The sequence below is a fragment of the Vigna umbellata genome, chromosome 4 (assembly GCF_029865625.1).
Source record: "Vigna umbellata cultivar VRB3 chromosome 4, Vumbellata_1.0, whole genome shotgun sequence".
NCBI lineage: Eukaryota > Viridiplantae > Streptophyta > Magnoliopsida > Fabales > Fabaceae > Vigna > Vigna umbellata.
The window spans coordinates 48507063-48526852 of NC_142168.1; the positions used below are offsets into that span (position 1 = coordinate 48507063).

The 19790-nt window shown below is 34.6% G+C and overlaps 1 protein-coding gene across 1 annotated transcript; it reads right to left on the minus strand.

Moving 5' to 3' along the window:
• Positions 1-7768: 7768 nt before the first annotated feature.
• On the minus strand, positions 7769-18374 carry LOC124839128 (Cysteine proteinases superfamily protein). Its single transcript, XM_047314861.2, has 10 exons — positions 18166-18374; positions 17412-17646; positions 16260-16333; positions 11438-11492; positions 11278-11352; positions 10717-10790; positions 10540-10588; positions 9020-9104; positions 8537-8593; positions 7769-8429 (listed from the first exon to the last, which is right to left on the minus strand). The coding sequence occupies exons 2-10, from the start codon at positions 17580-17582 to the stop codon at positions 8383-8385; spliced, it is 687 nt and encodes a 228-aa protein (XP_047170817.1). The 5' UTR covers positions 17583-17646; positions 18166-18374; the 3' UTR covers positions 7769-8382.
• Between the last annotated feature and the right edge of the window lie 1416 nt (positions 18375-19790).

Genomic DNA, 19790 nt, shown 5'->3' on the forward strand with positions numbered 1-19790 from the left:
GCTCCAATCTTGAAGCTTTATTAGGTTTTGAAAGAAGTGTGCTTAACAAACATGGAATAAGATATATAGGAAAAAAGCAGTAAAACAAATGCAAGAAAATTTACTTATATGGCAAACCATCATCTATATCATGTTTCTACTACAATAACATTGGTCACTTGTTTAAAACATGCTACTACAAGAAGATTGGTGTTCCTAAAGGGAAATTCACGTGGATTCCAAAACTGAGATGATTTAGAGATACACTGGCTCAAGGAATGCACAAAACTGAAACATATACCTCTCACAACTCCTTGAGATCATCAAATTTGGTAACTGGCTGTAATATTGACAAACCATACATCATTTATGTTCTGTATAATCATTTGGATGTGTGTCAATCCCCATGGCATCCTCATCCAAACGCTACAAGAGAGCCTCTCAAAAGGTCAGGTCAGCACGCCCTACAGGTTGGATTAGTGATGAAGACACATAAACAAACTTTGAGTGCTTCTGGCGCATTAGGAAGATTGTCTCACACAAGTATATGGGTATAAACTTCTTCAGGAAAGAAGGGTTCGTTTTCCAGGATTGGCTAAAATATCAAGGTCTTGTAAGGTTCGTAGAAATGTCAGGAGATTGGTACTCTGACCTGATAAAGGTCTTCTATGCGAATCTAAGAGTTGAAAATGGAATTATCTACTCGAGAGTCAAAGATGTGACTATCAAACTTGATGAAGGAATCTGGTCAACCATTGGTAGCTTCAACCCTAATAGACACAAGTTTCACTTGGGAGTGCCTGGTTTGAACAAGCTTGCAATATATAAAGCTTGCCTGAGAAATCCAGATGAACCCAGGGACTACATACTGTTTAAAATAAGGGGACTGAAAAAAAATGACTAGTTTTGCGCATTTGTTATTGCCTAGATTATATTGTCCAGAGGAGGTAATCATGCTCAACTCACTACTAAGGATGTATATCTAATTCATGCTCTCAAGGGAAGGTTAAAAACTGATTGGACAATCGTTGTTTGTGATCACATGGTTAAGATCTCCAAGCATAATATGGTTAGCCTTCCATATGCCTTGTTTTTCAGTCGTGTCATGCGTCATTATTATGTCGACCTTATTGATGAAGTAACAATAAGCTGTAATAAGACCAATTTGATCTCAAATCTTGCCCTTCATCACATGGGTTTAAGGAAAAGTGAGATAGGATGGACTTTCAAGGATGAGCAAATACCCATGGTTGAAGAAGACATAGTACCTTTGAAGGTGGACAGGTCAAATGCTGAATATACTTTTCAACCAAAGACTGATTTTGAAAAATTCATGGTCAAGCAAAAAAAGATCCAACCTGCCAGACTCAAGAAGATTGAAAAGTCTCTTACTAAAATCCATAGTAAATTGGATGATGGATTTGACAATGCAGAGGTCTTTGAAAGTGACACAGAGGTTGAGGATGACATGGAGGATGAAAATTATATAGATATTTCTAATTAGAATAGGAATTTAATTTAGTTTAAATTTTTAAAATTGTAATTCCAGCCATAAGGCTTTTGGTTGAACACCTTGTTTCTGTTATCCTTATCTATTAGGAAGAGTTTTATTTCAATTATTCTGCTTCTGATGAATGTCTTATGTTTGACTTTTAAATATACATTGAATGATTGAGTTAATTCCTATATCTGAATGATGAATTGATTGACTCAAATATGTGATTGGATGAATATATTGGTTGACTCTGTTCTGAGTTTTGAATCTGATATATCACTTGGTCATGTGTTCAATTGTTCAATATCACTCATTGATCATACATTGTGACATAAATTCGATGTACATGTCATATTTTTTGTGTACTAACAATGTACTAAAGTGATCATAACAGGTTCCATGATCAAATACATTGTTTATAACCATCTCTGCGATTTTTAACAAACTAAACAAGTTGCATAATCTATTAAATAATTAGTACTATAGTTTATAATCTGTTACATTAATAATGTAATTGACTACGTGGCTAAATCTGGATTTATATATGCTTATAACTGCATGTTTGAGCTGTTGGACAAGTTTTAAATGTCATTATATACATGTTTAGCATGAAACACTTATCATATGTAGCATATAGTTCAAATTCACTTGGAAATCCATCATATAGTGTGAAATATGCATCACCATAAGTTTCATTACTCTATTGTAGATTTGTTAACGCATGTATCACATATTCTTCGCTTCATCTACATTGTATACATTAAATGAGTATTGGACAACGCACTTGATATCAAATGCTATTTTAATGTGAAATCAGTATATTTGCTTTGATAACGGCCAAATAACTCTACTATACTGTTTTAAATTGTTACATTGAGCTCTGATACACTCTAATATCAATCATATATTGCTCACGTACTGTTATAGTACTATATCTCTTTGTGATAAGGGATCATCATATTCTTAAATGGTCTGTATGTTATTTTGATGTTCTTTAACATGTATATATCCCATGTTACTTGTTCTTCCATTTTTTGCTAAGGCCCAAAACGGGAGAGTAACTGGAAAACAATGTTTCTTATTGGTCATCATAAAATAGGGGGGAGATTGTTGATAGGGGGAGCTTTAAGCCTTATATATCTTTATTTTTTATGATGGAAAAAAGAATGGTTTTATGGTTTCTTGCACAACAAATGGCATAACAATTGTTTTATCTTTATCTTGTTGGTGCTTGATATATGAATTCATTATTGTTAAATGAATCATGCTTAAAACATATTAATAATCATATTTCTAGTTGAAATAATCGATTAAACATAGTATATAATCTGTTAGGTTTCACCAGATCACTTAGTATGTTTACCAAGGGCAAATGGTTCTGTAGTAATCGATTATACAGGCTATCTAATCGATTAAAACAGAAAGCATGCCACAATTTGTTTCATAAGTGAGATAATCAGTTTAGAATGGAAAATGGGTAGACAATTTGGTTAAGTGTTTGAATAATCGATTACATAAGTTTTCTATCAATTAAATATGTTTACATAGTCTAATCCATTTCATTAAAAGTCTGATCTATTATAACTGACAATTGAATTAATAACTAGCTTATGTGATAAAATAATTGATTACATACTCAGGATAATATGTTAAAACATAAGCAAAATCTTAACAAATTACATAAAAATCTTAATCGATTATAATGCATAAGGAAAATCCTACATATATGAGTATTGAGACCTATTTCAAAACAAGAATTCATTATCACTTTTAGATACTAACATTTTCATTGAGCTTTGATTACAAAAGCGTTCAAGAAGTGATCTTGGAAAATCAAGGGTTCATTAGTAGATTACCCATCAAGATTCTTTCAAGAAAGTGTGTTTAAGATGTTCTAGTTTGATCTACACTAGAGGAGTGTGACTTGGAGATTAGATTCATCACAAACAATCTATGATTATGTTCATGTGCGAGTTTGCCAGGGGCTGAGTGTTGTGATTTTTCTCGGTTGTTGTAAGAGAGTGAGGTTATTCATATCTTGTATTGCTATATTGATTGAGTATGGAGAGCAATGCATTGAGAAGGGTATCTCTGTATTTTTGTAAACTTAATCAATTATAGTGGATTCCCTTCATGTAAGACTGTTGAAGAAGGATTGGATTTAGGCTTGTGATTAGCCGAACCAGTATAGATTGTTTGTGTTGATCTTTTTCTACCATTTCTCTCTTATTGTTTATTCATCACTTTTTGTTTGTTGATTTCAAGAAAGCCAAAAAACTCAAAGATTTTGAAAAGATCATTTTAAAAGGGCTAATCCAATTCACCCTCTCTCCTGGCTTGAGATATAAGGGTTGTCTATTCATACAATAATCGATTATTCTAGAGAGCTTTGCCATTTTTGATCTTCTTTAGGATAATTGATTATTCGAGTGTATTTTCTAAAAAACAAAAAGAAGGCTTTAATCTAAGTTCTCTTTGCTTTGTTGTTTTCTTAACAAAGAACCACCAACTTCAACGTGAATCACCACTAGGAACCTCGTTGGCGTTACTATGGTGATCATTTCCCACATGCTAAGAGCACTAGGTCTTGCCATGCATCCTTGTCATCAACGTTTTCTTTGTTCGTAACCAAGGATGCCGCTAGAGCCGCTACTCTGCTTTATCCTTCTCCAAGTTTTCGGTGCAACAATGCCTATCAATCACAACCAACACATCTCTTCTTTCTTACAATTTTTGAAATCTGGATCTGTCCACGATACCGATTGTGGTTCTTGCTTCCAAAAATGGTGTAGTAGTGATGGTCTTAGTCTGTGTAAGTGGGTGTTTGAAAAATGGAGGATGGTAACGAGTGTTTATTGGTGATGGTCAAGGGTTTGATGAAGGATGAAGATATGATTGAGCATATGTTGGTTGAGGCGTGAATGATTCCTGATGGTTGCCCAAGATGAATTGTGAGCTACATAATGGGTATTTGGGCGGTTGAAAATATCGTCATCTGTGATATAATTTTGATACTAAACGCACCATTTTTAACTTAGAAACTTGCTTGAACTCATGTTTTTGCTTTACTTTTGCAAATAAGTGAGTAAAGGTTGTACTTTATGATTTTATCACTAAATTCCCTTTATTTTATAGCTAATAATGTACTTGGAAGAATCTCCAACAAATATAGAGCTATATAGAGCTGAATCAGCCATAAAAATAGCCAAAACAGCAAAAAAGGTGAGTTTTGAAATGCTACCGCAAGGGCTGAGCGTCAGTTTCAGTCCTGCACCACGCCTGGGCGCCCTTCTAGAGGCACTGAGCGTCATGTGTCTCGTAGTTTCGCCCAGGTGCCCTAAATGAGGGTGCTGAGCACCAACGTGTTGGGCCTGAACCTGTTTTCTATTATTTTTTTGATCTATTTAAGGACTTGGACGTCCTAGGGATTGTATCTTTTGATGACTTGAGCACAGTAACACACTTTTTACCCCTTTGGGGGCAAATTTGGGGATGTGATAACTCTCCTCTTCTCTTTCTTAGGGGGCAGATTTGTGGATGTGACAACTCTCCTTTTCTCTTTCTAAGGTTTTTCTATCTCTTCCATTCTTTCATTCCATTATTCATCTAGTTTGTCTATGACAAGGGGAACTAAATTCAATTTGTTGTTAGGAAAGATATAACCTCTTAAACTCTCATGTAATGCTGAATTAATTGCTAGGGAGACAAGACATTGTAAACTAGTAATTAAGGATAGAGTTTCTTCGCCAAGACATCGGGTTTTATGTAATTTAGAAAGTGATATTAACATTAATGAAGAAGATGAATTCATACATGCATGAGAGGAGAAGTGGTGAACACTAAACCCCAACAACATATTCATCTCATATTTTCCATATCATCCATTCATCTTTGTGTTTAGTCTCAATTGATCAAATTGCATTCATGTTTATTTTGTTGCATTTGCATTCAAAAACCCCAAAATTTGTTCTTCAGAGTCTTAATTAGTTAAGTAATTACATGATAGTCTAGTGTCGTGAGTCCTTTGGGAAACAATACTTGGTCTTATCATTTTATTATTACTCTATACGATTCGGTACACTTACCGATATCTTAACAAATGTGTCATTCTTTTTATCGATGGATTAATTCATCGATAATAATTATTTTAAATTATCAACGAATTTTACCGATAAATTTTATCAATAGTGTTGATAGGGGGAACACAATGTTAGCTAAACTCAATTCCTGTGATGTTGGTTTTTGATTATGACAACACATTGTTAATAAAAACACATGTGTGAGTACTATGTGATATATAAGTTGAATGTGTACATGCTTATTGTGTAATATGCACGTATTGTGTTTATCACATTTGTTGAACATATTATATTGATTGATGCATACTATTGTGTTTATCACATTTGTTGAACATATTATATTGATTGATGCATACTATTGTGTTTATGAAGGGATTATATCTGTGTATGCACAATACATGTTTTGGGGATATGAAAACCACAAGCACAAAAGCATATTTGCATGACTAAATTGATTACAGTGGAATGATAATCAGTTAAGGTCATTAGACAACTAGAGTTTTAAATTGTGGCAAAACAACTAGTTTTGAATCGATTACATTAGTTGGTGAATCGATTAAAACTTGTGTGTTTGCATATATCTTTTGCAAAATGTGTTGTGATGTGTTTTGAAAAGAAAAGTTTTCAAAAATTTTCTAAGTGTTAAAGCTTAATCCATTACATGAATTGTGTATTCAATTAAGTCTCTTAAGATTTGAAAAGTGATTTCACATGGTCATAACTGCTATAATGGTCATATTTTTAAATATGTTTGACCAACATTTAATGGAAATCGATTGTATTAATTGTGTATTCAATTAAGGAGCCAAATTGGTTATAATTTTGTTACACCTGTTTAATGTAACCGATTACGTAAGTTGACTAATCGATCTCGTAGCGTCAATTACATCCATAACTTTAGCACTATCTTACCTTTGAATCATTACCATAACTTTTTTTCTAGTTTTGACCCAACCTAATTAGAAAATTACTACCAATTCTCGAACTTCAATGTTCTCTTTTTCGTGATCTCTTTAGTAAATGGAACTAAGTCCCTACATTCTCTTCGCCTTACAAAAGAGAGTTAGATGCACATGAATTGGAAACTATCTCCTCAAATAACCATGATTATCTACAAATACACAAAATAAAAGTATGAAAATCATTAGATAGAGTTGTACCATAAATTAAAAAAGCATGTTGTTGAAAACAAAATCTGAACATATGTTTTGCATTAGACAATCCAGAAGATGTTCCAGAATGTCCAATCTGAAAGATGTTTCGATGTTCTGTTTCTCAGAACTTATTTTCAGATTTGTTATTTCAAAAAAGTGTTCTAGATTAACCAATCCAAAATACTGAAATGCACTACATCTCACCATTCTAGAAAGAGATATTCTAGAGGCTTTCGGGATAACCAATTTGGAAAGTTTTTGGAATAACTAATCTAGAACATAAAAAACGATAACTTACTTGTTCTTTCACAACAGCGACAATAGGGTATTCGTATAACGGTGACAAAGGCAATGGTGGAGTACATTATAGGGCTGCAAGAAGTAAACATCTCTAAATTTTTAGTCAATTTAATGACAGTTAAATTTAGCCAAAAATTACTTATAAATGTCAAGAATCAGAAGGCATTTGGGTGTTTTAAGCCGGCCAACAAAAACAGTTCATCCTATGAAAAAAACCATAAACAAAACAGTTCTATCAACGATTTGACAATTCATTAACATGAAAAACCACTAGCAGATGTCATCCATTTAGAAAGCTTTAACGAAAATAATTTATGATTACTTTATCAATAGAGTATCTCAGCTAAAAAATTAAAATTTGTTGTTACTTTCAGATAATTTTAACAAATACAGTCTTAGTTTAACAAGTGAGTTTGAATAGACGTGGTAATAAATACTTACATGAAAATGCAATTAAACAAATTACTAAGAACATGAATTACAGTTTTCATAAACTAAAATTAATTTATACTTCAGTTTTCTTAAAAACTCTGATCTAAATTCTAGAAAAATTACAGTGCAAAATTATTTTAATTTGAGAGAAATAGGATTCATTTCACCTAAATCTGTTTTACCTTTTTATCTAAATATTTATTGAAAAATTTACCTAGACTAGCTCAGAAAGTGGCCGTTATAAGTTCTTGTTGAATAAGCACCAAAATTATTTATCCAAATACGCATTTATAAAGGCTAGTGCACATGATTAGGGGGGAAACAAAAGATTTGGATGGTTCAAACAATTTTTAAAATTTAGTAAATCAATACATCAATACATGATTTACATTTTACAAAGCAATGAAATAAAATACAAATAAAATAATAAATTAATAAAAAAATCATAACAAGAATACTGTAAATAATAATATACAGCAAAAAAATACAAGTGATTTCTTTCCCCTCAAGTTCCTCTTTTTATGTGTAGGAAAAAAATGTCCACAACCGACTGCATCTTTAATACTCTGGCAAATAGAATTTTCAATATTCAGTTTTGTAGATTGCTCTCCGAAAAATGTATAATAGGACTTTGTGTTCATAATGTGTTACTATTTTAGATATTTTGCACATCCAAGGGACTGATCAACAAAGGCTCCAACTGGTAAACAAATGCTTGTGATGGTGTGGTAAAGATAAATTGATACAAAAAGTAGATAGTTGTAATATTAAGATGTCTTCCATATAAGAAAAGGAGTATATTCTCAATTGGAAGTTTAAGAGGTCTACTTGCCAAAGTCTCAGTCGAAAGGCAGTGTAGTGGACATTTTCTCCTTGACCTATAAATGATACAGAATGTATACACAGCACTACATCTTAGGACTGATGCTTTTATCTACCTCTCCTAGAACAGCCAGTGTTTCCTCTTTGGTTTAGGCTGGATAGGTGCATCTAGGACAAAAGGAGAGGTAATAATCAATGACTAATAAAAGTTTATTCAACACACTTAAAGTAATTGAGTTTCAATCTAAAGAAGGATCAAGTTATGGTGGACAAACCTCGGATTTCATATAATGAATTGTAATGAACCTCAGACCAGAAGCTCAACCAAAGTTCTGCATCATTAAGGAAATAATTGGAAACAAAAAAGTAAGAAAGTACTACTGTATACTACTCACATTTTCAAAATTAAAGATATGAGAATATTTCAATTATTATTATAGGCTTGATTTTATAAGTGTGTCAATTTATGAACATAAATCGATTAGAAGAGGCTCGTACTTTTATCTTTGCTTAGGAAAAACCACTTTGGTTGGAATTATATATTTCTCAACTTAAAATGTTTTCTTTCGGGGGAAAGCTAAGGGGTACTGCCATTCAGAAACTGCAATGCATACTCGTTGTTCAAACAACATCTATAAGGTAAAAGAATATAAATTATGGGGCATGTTATCTCTATTAAGTCCTTCGTTGCTCGTAATAAAACTTTCAAGGTTAAACGAAGTTATGGCAGGGTATAAGAATGATAATGATGGCCTTACCACGCTGCGGTGCTTGGTACAATGGTATAATTTCGATAAAACAGGTGTCTCTGAATGATGTTAGAAGGCATATCTTTGCAGCAAACTACATCAGAAACAATAAACGTTATTGGACATTTTGGAAGTATCACACAACAAAGATCATCATATTAACAATAAAACAAAGGATCAAGTTTGTCAATAGAATATATGTTGTAAAAGTCAGTAATTAGATAATGCAAATTTCAATTTCTGTGAGAATATAATTATTGCATGAACATCAATCACATAAATACTTCATTACTATAACATTGTGCATTTTTCTCTTCTATTAAAAATCACAACATAAGCAAACTCAACTATTTTTTGTTTTGAGTATGTTGTAGGTGATTAATTGTCCCGTGAAGGAAGCCAAGTGAACCAAATAATAATAGAATCGTGGCACTTAGATAACTATGCTCTTAAGTAAAAAGAGTTGCAATGTGATTATAAGTTATAACTTAACAACTAGTATCAAAGCTAAGGTCACAAGTTCAATTCCTAGCAAGCAATTGTCAAGGGAGAGATTATTTAAGGTTTTCAATAACCAGAACTAATGCGGGGACAAGCGCAAACGATGGGAATACCAAACTTATTTTAAAACAAAAATACTGATTACGGTTTCCCTCGCACATTCTTCCATGTAGCAATATATCCAAATTTCCCCAATGCAATCAAATGGACTAGGCAAGAAAACCACACAATGAAATTTGACCAAAAACATAAACAAATTAATTCATCAGGTTTATGGGCCTCTTCCACATTTATAGTCCTTTCTTCCATTCTTTTCAAATGTGAATTTTTCTTCATTCACATCTCACTCACACTAGTATTCTCCCAATAGTTTTGTCCTCACTGTCTTATCAAGGGAATCTTGAAAAAAGCTTTTCAAGTTAGCTGGCATATCAAATTTCTGAGTACCCACATCCAGTTCACCTACATTTCTATATAGTATGATCTTCCCTCAACCTTCCTTTCATAAACATAAATAATATATATTCATTGAAATCCAAATCAAGGCTTGGATCACAATATAATAATCTTTCAACTAGTAATACAAGACAAAAATCTCCACGAAAACCCCTCCACGAAAAGGGAACAGATTAACAGTCAACAATAAGGCCTACTATAGGGGCCAACTATAAACAAAAGTATAATAAACACGTATATACGAACAAATTAAAATAAATAAATATGTACATGCAATACATTTTATCTAATACTAATGCATATTACTATGTTAATAATAGCTTTTGCTAGGTGACATGACATTTTTCTGTTCTATCATTCTATAATCCAGTTGGACAAATGTCCACAGTTGAGTTGAGAAGGTACTAAATTATCTTTTTCTATAAGAATGCTATTTTAGTTAATCAAATTGAACCTTTTCATCTTAGTTTGAAAAGAAAGTTCAAAATATTTAAGAAAAAAATGAATAAAAATAATAATCAATTGGTAGCATCCAACAAAAGTAACAAACTGTTTGAAATAGCAGAACTAACATTATCAGCAGCTGCTTGCAATGTAACATGGTCCCCCCATTCTCCAGATCTGCCAAGCATTAGAATAAGGTAAATATAGTCTCTATTTGATGAAAATGACACTTAAAGAAGCCATAAATCAGATGCCCCATTGTAAATACAATGGTTTAAGTGATGACTTATTTGAAAGATACATACTTAGCCATCTTCTTGTGGTATTTTTTGTACTTCATCGGAACATAGCATTCATACAAAGAACGGTGATCTTTGAGCTGGTAAAGAGAAACATTAAGCAAATAAGTATCTCAAATTTTCCATTTGCTATATTTAATATAATTAATAAATTTCATATTGTTCCGCCACTTACAACAAAGGATTTGCACCACTTCCTTCACATGATTTAATAACAATTTTTATCACTAAATAAGCCAATAATTTAACCTAAATCTTTAATTTCTTCTCTTGAGGACACTTCCTACTGTATAGAGTTAGGTATTTAAACTAATACATTTTTCTTTAATCAACAATTGTCCACTAATCTCAAACACTATAAAAGAACAAAATGTTGCTTAATATCTCCCCTCCGCTCTCCTTTCTTTTAATATGCTTTCATTGATTCAAAACTGTTCATCTACAAATCGGCATTTTGTTAATGTTAACCTAGTAAAACAACCACAAACCATGAAAACCAAATTTCCAAATAGGTTGCCATATTTTGTGGGAATTATTCTTTCAATGACAGACAATAGTACAACATACCTGTTTTACTATCTCCTTGCGAACATGCTTGTGGTGTTCAGGTGACCTATAAAGCTGATCAGAGAGTGCACGGAACTGCAATGTAGGGGAATAATTATCACAAATTCCAAAGGGTATTGTCATAATGCTTATGCCTCAAGTAGTTGCTGTAATAACCCACCTGACAATTCCCGTCGCCAGATACTTTGACTTCACATAAACCATAGACATTCAACCTAAAGAAGTGAAGAGACAATAGGTTGAGTATCTATAACAAAGACAAAATCATTGCAAGAATACAGGCTAAACTTATGAATATTATTTTATCCATGTAGATTCCTAACACATCAATATGTTGGTCAACAACTGCAAATGGACAAAGATTCAAAAGACTTAATCTTATGTTATTAATGGTTCAAAATATGTATATAGTCTTTCTATCATTAACAAACAGTACATGTCAAACAGAATAGAACCTAGTCATTATTTGCATGTTCAATTTTGATAGATGGGACATTATTTGATTTTTAAATATGAATATTATAGTCTAGTGTTCGTCAGTGTATTTCTAGAAAGTATTTCTTCTTCGAACCTTCGAATCTTAGAAATCAATATCTTTTCGCAACAATATTTTTTTCTTCATTGGAATGGACTGAATTATTTCAATTTCTTATTTGACTTACGTATTCTTTTTTTCTAAATTAAAAAGGAAAAGACTAACTCCAGAAGTTTATGTTAAAAAATGAGAAAAAAGAATCTAGATTTGTCTATCTATAACTTGAAATTGAGCTTATACTAGATAAAAAGGTTATTATCATACTGAGTGATAGGATATAATGTGTATGATAGGAAGAAACATATTAAGAAGTAGTTGTGAGTTAGGTTGTGAGTTAGGTTGTTAGGGTGAGTGAGGTCGAGGGTGATAGATTTTTTTAAGCAAGAAATCAAACACACACGAAAAGAGACTCACATGCACCCATATTACTTGAAAAGAATCTGTTTATTACTCTTGGAACCAAAGAATACAGAGTACAAGTTCAAAAACTAACATCGGAACACTCTCCCTTCACCCAGGATACAATGGTCTTGTCTATACAATCAAAGAACCAAAAACATTTTTGTCACCAGACACCTCTGCCCTCTTATAACGCCATCCCAACCTGCTAACCAACCCGTAACTACCCAACAAGCCTCCTAACCGCCTAACAACCTACAACCTCCTTATTAATTTCTTTTCCTCCTTTCATATACTTTTAAAACCCTATCATTACCTACCGCCTCTTGAACAACCTTATCCTCAAGGTTGAATTCCGAAAACTACTCCTTCATTGTCATCTCATCTTCCTAAGTTTTCCTTCTAATCCCCCCTCTTGCCACTCAATAAGCACTTGTAGCTGATGAGTCCTCCTATTCAGCACCATGAGAGGCCAACAGACTAACCCTCCCCCTTATAGGTCCTCCGGTAGCTCTTTCCCAACCTACTGTGCTCCCACAGATAATTTCAGCAGTGATACATGAAAGACAGGGTGTATCCTAGCTGTTTCTGGCAGCTGAATTCTGAAAGCTATTGGTCCTGCTTGTTTAGTCACCTGGAAAGGTCCATAGTATCTAGTTGAGAGTTTTAGGTGTAGTCTGGTAGGCATAGATGCTTGCCTATAGGGTCTGATCTTTAGGTAAACCCAGTCCCCCTCCTTAATTGTTGTTGGTCTCCTTTTCTTGTTGGCAAACTTAGGCATCTGATCCTGCACCCTCTCCAAATGATACCTCAATTGTTTGAGCGCCTCATCCCGGGTTTGTAGCTCTTGTGCCACTGCTTCCATCGCCGTTTCCCCTAGCACAAACCGTGTTAGAGTTGGTGGAGGCCTCCCATATACCACCTCAAAGGGGGCACACTTGGCAACTCCTTAGTAACTGGTGTTGTACCAGTACTTTGCCCAAGGTAAGATCAAACTCCATCTTTTTGGCTATTCTAAGCTAAAAACCTCAACTATGTTTCTAGAATTCGGTTGAGAACCTCTGTCTGCCCATCCATTCTGGTTGATAAGCAGTGCTCATGAGTAGTTGGGTGCCCTGTACCCGGAACAATTCTTTCCAAAATAGACTTAGGAAAGTAAGATCCCAGTCACTGACGATTGATGTTAGTATCCCATGCAATTTGACAATATCCCTCACAAATACCTCTGCTATAGACTTGGCTGTATAAGGGTGTTTTATGGGTATGAAGTGTCCACATTTGCTCAGCCGATCTACCACCACCAACACTACATAATACCCATTAGATTTGGATAACCGAACAATAAATTCCATGCTGATTTCCTCCCACTACTTGAGGAATGCGCAAAGGCTGTATCAGGCCTTGAGGTGATGAGGCTAGGTATTTATGTTGCTGACAAACCAGATATGCCGCCACAAAATCAATCATTGTTTTCTTCATCCCAATCCAATACAATGAATGGGCTACCTTTCGATATATCCTGTAGACCCTTGAATGCCCTTTTGTTAGTGTGGCATGGAACTCAGCTAATGACCTTGGAATTCGTGCGGACTGGGCTGAAAAAACCAATTTGCCATTATAGTGGAGGCGATCATGTTCGAGGGTGCACACTGGATGTGAGTTGGGGTTTGCCCTTGCTTCTTCTTTGATTTTTTGCAGGACCCAGTCACCCTCTACCTCTTCCAACACTACTTGAAACTCCTGCCAGAAGGGTTTGGCAATCACCCTCAACTCCATATCTTTTTCCTCATTTTCCTCCCCCTTCCTGGACAAAGCATCCAGCACCCTATTGGAAGCCCCCGTTCTAGACACGATCTCAAACTCATAGCCCAGCAACTTAGCTCTTGGTTCTGAGTTGTGATTCTCTGTTCCAGTAAGTACCTTATGCTCCTTTGGTCCCTAATGAAAAACTTCTGGCCAAGAAGGTAGGGTCACCAATGTTGTATGGCAAGCACAACGGTCATCAGCTCCTTTTCATAAATCGACTTGGAGAGAGATGATTCCGATAAAGCCTTGCTGAAATACACAATGGGCCTTTTATTTTGTGACAAAACAACACCCACTCCTTTACTAGAGGTGTCACATTCAATGTGGAATGTCTATGTGAAGTCAAGCAGAGCCAAAATGGGGGCAGTGATTATAGCCTCCTTTAAGGCCTGCATAGCATTTGTGCTCTGTGGGGACCAACTGAACTGCCCCTTTTTCAGTAAATCGGTTAAGGGTCGGGCTATCTTCCCATAATTTCTGATAAATCTCCTAACCCCTCGATTCTTGTTTTCCCTGTTGCATTGCTTCCTACTTTGCACCCCACCGTGTTATTAGTCCCTTCCTACCTTACGGTACTCATACTGCTTGTAGTACCTTATCCATTCTTGCCCCCCTTTAACGTCTTTGTCCTGGAAACAGCTCCAGAACCCCCTGGTATCTCCCCTATGTCTAATTATTCCTGCTGGCCATTCCTTCACTCATTCTTGGGTCTTTACTGGCCTCCTCCACATCCTTTGCTATCTCCATCGCTCTCAGGAGATCTCTCAAGTTGTGGAGTCTAATTTGGCTTCTTATTTCTCCTTGCAACCCAACAAAGAAATACCCTAGCAGCTGCTCTTCTGTTAATTCTATAGTTTGGGCTACCAGCATTTCAAATTCCTGAACATAATCCTCCATTGTTTCCCCTTGTCTCACTGCTGCTAACTTCTCAAAAACAGAACATCTATCTCTTCCTCTGAACCTCCTGATTAGTGCCTTTGTCAACTCTTCCCAAGAAGGGTTCTTGGTTTTCTTTTTCCAGAACCTGAACCAATAGCTTGCACCTCCCTCCATGCAAATGTATGCCAACCTCATCCTCTCCTTACCCATGACATTTTGTATGTCAAAGATTTTTTCCGCCTTGGCGATCCATCCCATTGGGTCCAATCCTTCAAAAGGGTAGTTCCACCCACTTCATCTAGTTTTTTTGTACTTCACCCCTTTCCTCCTCCAGTTCTTCCTCTGGGTCCTCTTTCTTCCCCAACCGATCTCCATTCACCGACTCCTGACTCCCCTTTGAACTTTTATCTTGGTTCCTGGGTCTTCTTCCAAGAATTCTGGTTAGTTCTTTGAGTTCTTGGTGAACCTCCCTGGTTTTTGCCTTCACTTCCTCCACAGTGTTCCCCAACGCATTCATTTTTCCCTCCAAGGAACTTGACTCTTCCTTCCATCACGTGCTCCTCTCAAAGGGATCCGATAGGTCAGACCAATTTGATAGATTTCTTTAACCAAGAAATCAACCACACCCGAAAAGACACACTCACACGCACCCAGATTACTTGAAAAGAATCTGTTTATTACTCTTGAAACCAAAGAATACAGAGTACACGTCCAAACGCTAACACGGGAACACTCTCCCTTCATCCACGATACAATGGTCCGGTCTATACAATCAAACAACCAAAAATTTTAGATACAATTTCAGAATATGCACATATAATCTCTCTATAATTAAAAAACAGTACCTGACAAACAAAAATAAAACCAGCAAGTACTTGCATGCTGAAATCCTTGCTAATTGATTTCACCACATGATATTTGTTTTACATTTCACTGATGATAAGGTATTGAAAATCCCTAACATCGTTTATTCCAAGAGTTAGAAAGAATGCTAGTATATTGCTCTCAGCAACAGCTTTTTCTAGCAGCTTTTTTATTTTTCCAACCATTACTACATGACCTCCTAAATGTGCTGCTATAACTAAAGCTTGCCTCCAACTCTGTACTTGGCTACAGAGAACTTTTCAGTCTCAATTCATTTTCATTTAAGTAATCGCATTGTTTCTGTTTCTAGTTATTCATATAAAAACATATTTACTTGACCAGTTATGTTTTAAATTACAAATGGTAAATAATAAAAGTTCTTCTTTTCTGCCCATGGCAATTGTTTTAACATTCATCTTTTACAAAAGGGGTCCGTAGAAAATTAGTTTTAGAATATTCACCTAAGAAATAGTGCATTTAAGATAGGAGGAACACACACCTCTGAAGCAGACGCTGGTGATCCATACTGGCATCATTTACAGTGGGGATAAAGGAATTTATCCGGGGAACATGCTGTAATTTCAAGAAATTTTCATTAGAAGAAATTTAACAAAAAAATTAATCAAAACTAAGATATAATTCCCTCCTAGCTTCTCGAAGAAGGGGGAGAACAATTACACAATTTTTGTCTGCTTTTCAGTGTGATGACAAAGCCAATGAAGCATAGGTTATTATACCACAGAATACAAACAAAGCACAGCTTAGCCAAATCTAGAAAGTACACCAGCGGAGAAAGGAAGAAGTAAATAACAACACTCGAACCGTTCTGTCCTTTCAAAGCATTATATACGTCCTGAACCAATTCTCACAAAAAAGCTTAAACTGTAGGATGAAACCATGTGACCCATTTTATAACTAACTCACAACTCACCCAAGAACCTCTACGCTTGAACATAAGGGATATTAAATGATGTTGCTACATTTTGAATTTAATTATAATGGACATGTGGGGAAAAAACAGCAATCCATTTATGATCTGTTGAAATGCATTAATAAATTCCAACCCATCCAGTATCCCCCATTTAACAAAAAACCATCCAATCTGTTTCAAGTATATCATTTTATTTTTCAAAAAACTAACATAAAACGAAGTTCCATATTTATATACCTTCTCACACTAAACATGGAAAGATCCAACGCTTTTCCCTTAAAGATTTAGGCCCAACCAATGAACTCTAGACTACTTGATCCAATAGATTACAAAACATGTTAAATGGTCCATAATCCATTCAATCATAAATGGTGTTTCAGTCCTACCAATTCACTAACCTTTACTATTATATTGGATGGATTGATTGGATTTATATCTAGCTGGATTGGATGGTAATTGGATAAACAAATTGAATTTTCACCCTAATAAATTGGACAATGAACCTATCTATCCTACCTTTTGTTAAACTTGAACTTTTATTCAGAAAGAATGGGAGAAAAGGATCAAAATCCGGACCACATAGTCATAGAGTAACATTATTAAAAGCTTAAGCTATTACTATCTAGTTTTATAATGCATTTTCATACAACCATAACATGTCAAACACTCAAAATCTAAAGTTTTAGTCTGAAAAGTAGGAATTCTAGGGGGAATTCTTACAGGAACAGGTTCCAAGTTGGTAAGCCGCCGGGCAACTGCTCCATCTAATTTGGCATACTCTTCCGACAGCACAAGAGCAATCATCTGGTCGTCCTCCACATCCTTCTGACTGCTAAGAGATGTTGAACCAGAACTTTCACCAGAATACTCGGTCTGATTTCCATTCCTCATATCAGCCGGAACTTTAAGTTTCAAACTAAAGACAAAATTTCACAACAATAAACAGCAACTGAACCTGAAAACAAAAAAATTCCAAGGTCATGGAACATTTCGCAATCTCGATTTTTAAACCATTGATGATCTCACTGCATCTCTCCCAAACGTCTAGTTAGAACACCGAACAAAGCATCGCAAACATATACAATGCAACAATTGAGAGGCGAAATCGGTGACTGTAAAAGCAAATAATGGGTATGATAAAGAAAATTATAATGCGTAATTTTCAAATACGATTACCAAGTCCAATTCATCATCCGAATCAACGAATAAAACAACAATTTGCAAATCCTTCTAAGCATACGCCAAATTAGCAATATAAACAGACCCATACATATTGATCATAAACGAATGACATTCAATTAGAGCTAGATAGTTAATAACACGCAATCGGATCAAGATTCTGATCACAACCCACAAAAACAATCACAAAAGGGTTCGTGAATAATCAACGAAATCTAATCCCGTGAAACAAAGACGGCAATTTTGTATTTGAAATTATATTTAAGAAGAGAAGAAGAAGAAGAAGAAGAAAAACCTGTGATTGTGATGCGAGTGAAGGATGATTTGTTGACGCAAATCGAGGATGAAATGAATAGGTACGGTTAAGAAGAAGGTAGAAGTGAGGTGTGAGAGTTAAATACAGAAGGTTTCAATTCCGCGTTTTTTCGGTTGGTGAGAGACGATAACTTGAATGTCAATGCAGACGACACGTTACTTTTGTTACTTTTTCTATGCACACTAACGCTAAAGTAAGGGTCTAAAAACTGATATAAATAATGTGCTGAATTCTACCGTGAACCACTGCGAAAAGTTATTCATGGTGCCCAATTAATCATAACCATAAGATATACTACAAAATAAATTGAACGCACCGGATTAAAAGATTATAGCATTAAACAACACAAACTTCATTAGTTAAATATAATTAAGTAAACAAAGTTAATCTAATAATCAAACTAATCACCGTTTGATATGTGGATTTTGTTTCTATTTCAGTAGAGACGGTTAAGCAATTTTGTTATTTCCACCATTAATGGAATATATCCTATTTGTTAAATATTTTGTTATAACTCTGGCTGTCGGCAATTATTGGTTCACGCTTAACCACATGCTTTGTTCTCCGAACTAGAAATCACCAAATTAGATGATAGATATGTCCTTTTCACTATATACGTATTGAAGCATTTTTTTCACGTAATAAAATAAAACATTCTTAATACAATAAATCATATTTTTTAGCTCTTGTGATATTTTTTTTTGTCTAAACCATCTCAAACAAAACATAACTAATTCCTTTATTAATATAGTATAAGGATTAATTTATGTGAATATAAGGACAAATGAATGCAAAAGAACTAGTTTTTTTTGGGGCTTTAATAAAAACAAAAAGTAGTAAACAACAAATGTATATGTAATAACCACAAGAAAGCTAGCGTGTCATAACAATGTATAGCAGAAAACTAACATATTCAGAGCTGGAAATATAGAAATGTGCAGAAAACAAGTCAAATACGATGACTTAAGGGACATCGAAATTAATTAACCATACACTATGCAACCGAGAACTAAAATAATACAAAGTTGAGAATGTAAAAGTTGCATTACAAGCTAAATGAAATGCATGCTTGACTAAGAACTAAAACAGATGCTTGAGAAAACAATGAACCAGTTTTAGTTAGACATGATGGGACAGTACATGGAATGAAAGGTTATTTTTGGAAGTGTAGTGAGTGAGTGTTGAAAGGTTGGATTGATACCTTTATTGTTGTTGTGATTAAAGTGTAAGAATTGATAGCTATGTAGGCTACAAATTGAAAGGGATTAGGCAGAGGTTAAAGAATGTTGCAGAAGTGGCAGAGCGCGACCTTAGGGCCAAAAGCTTTGATCCCTACCATTACTGATGAAGTGCCTAATAATAATGATGGAAGTGGAATGCCATTGATAAACAAAGAGTGCTTCCTGCACCTCCTAAGTTCTTCTGTACCTCTAAATTACTAATATACTCTTTCACTAATGGAAAAATGACATTTTATAACAAGCCTATTATAACGGACAAAAATTATCCATCATAATAGGAAGATATTATAACGTATTTTTTTAAATCAGTTATAATATGAAACGCGGTGGCAAACTTGTAAATAAGTTTAAGACATATTATAA

Excerpts from the sequence above, each read along its gene's own strand:
- LOC124839128 (XM_047314861.2), bottom strand. The coding sequence starts at position 17,582 with ATGAGGAATGGAAATCAGACCGAGTATTCTGGTGAAAGTTCTGGTTCA. Across the intron at positions 16,334-17,411 it reads CCAACTTGGAACCTGTTCCT|CATGTTCCCCGGATAAATTC; the intron begins GTAAGAATTCCC and ends TTGAAATTACAG. Across the intron at positions 11,353-11,437 it reads CTGGCGACGGGAATTGTCAG|TTCCGTGCACTCTCTGATCA; the intron begins GTGGGTTATTAC and ends CCTACATTGCAG.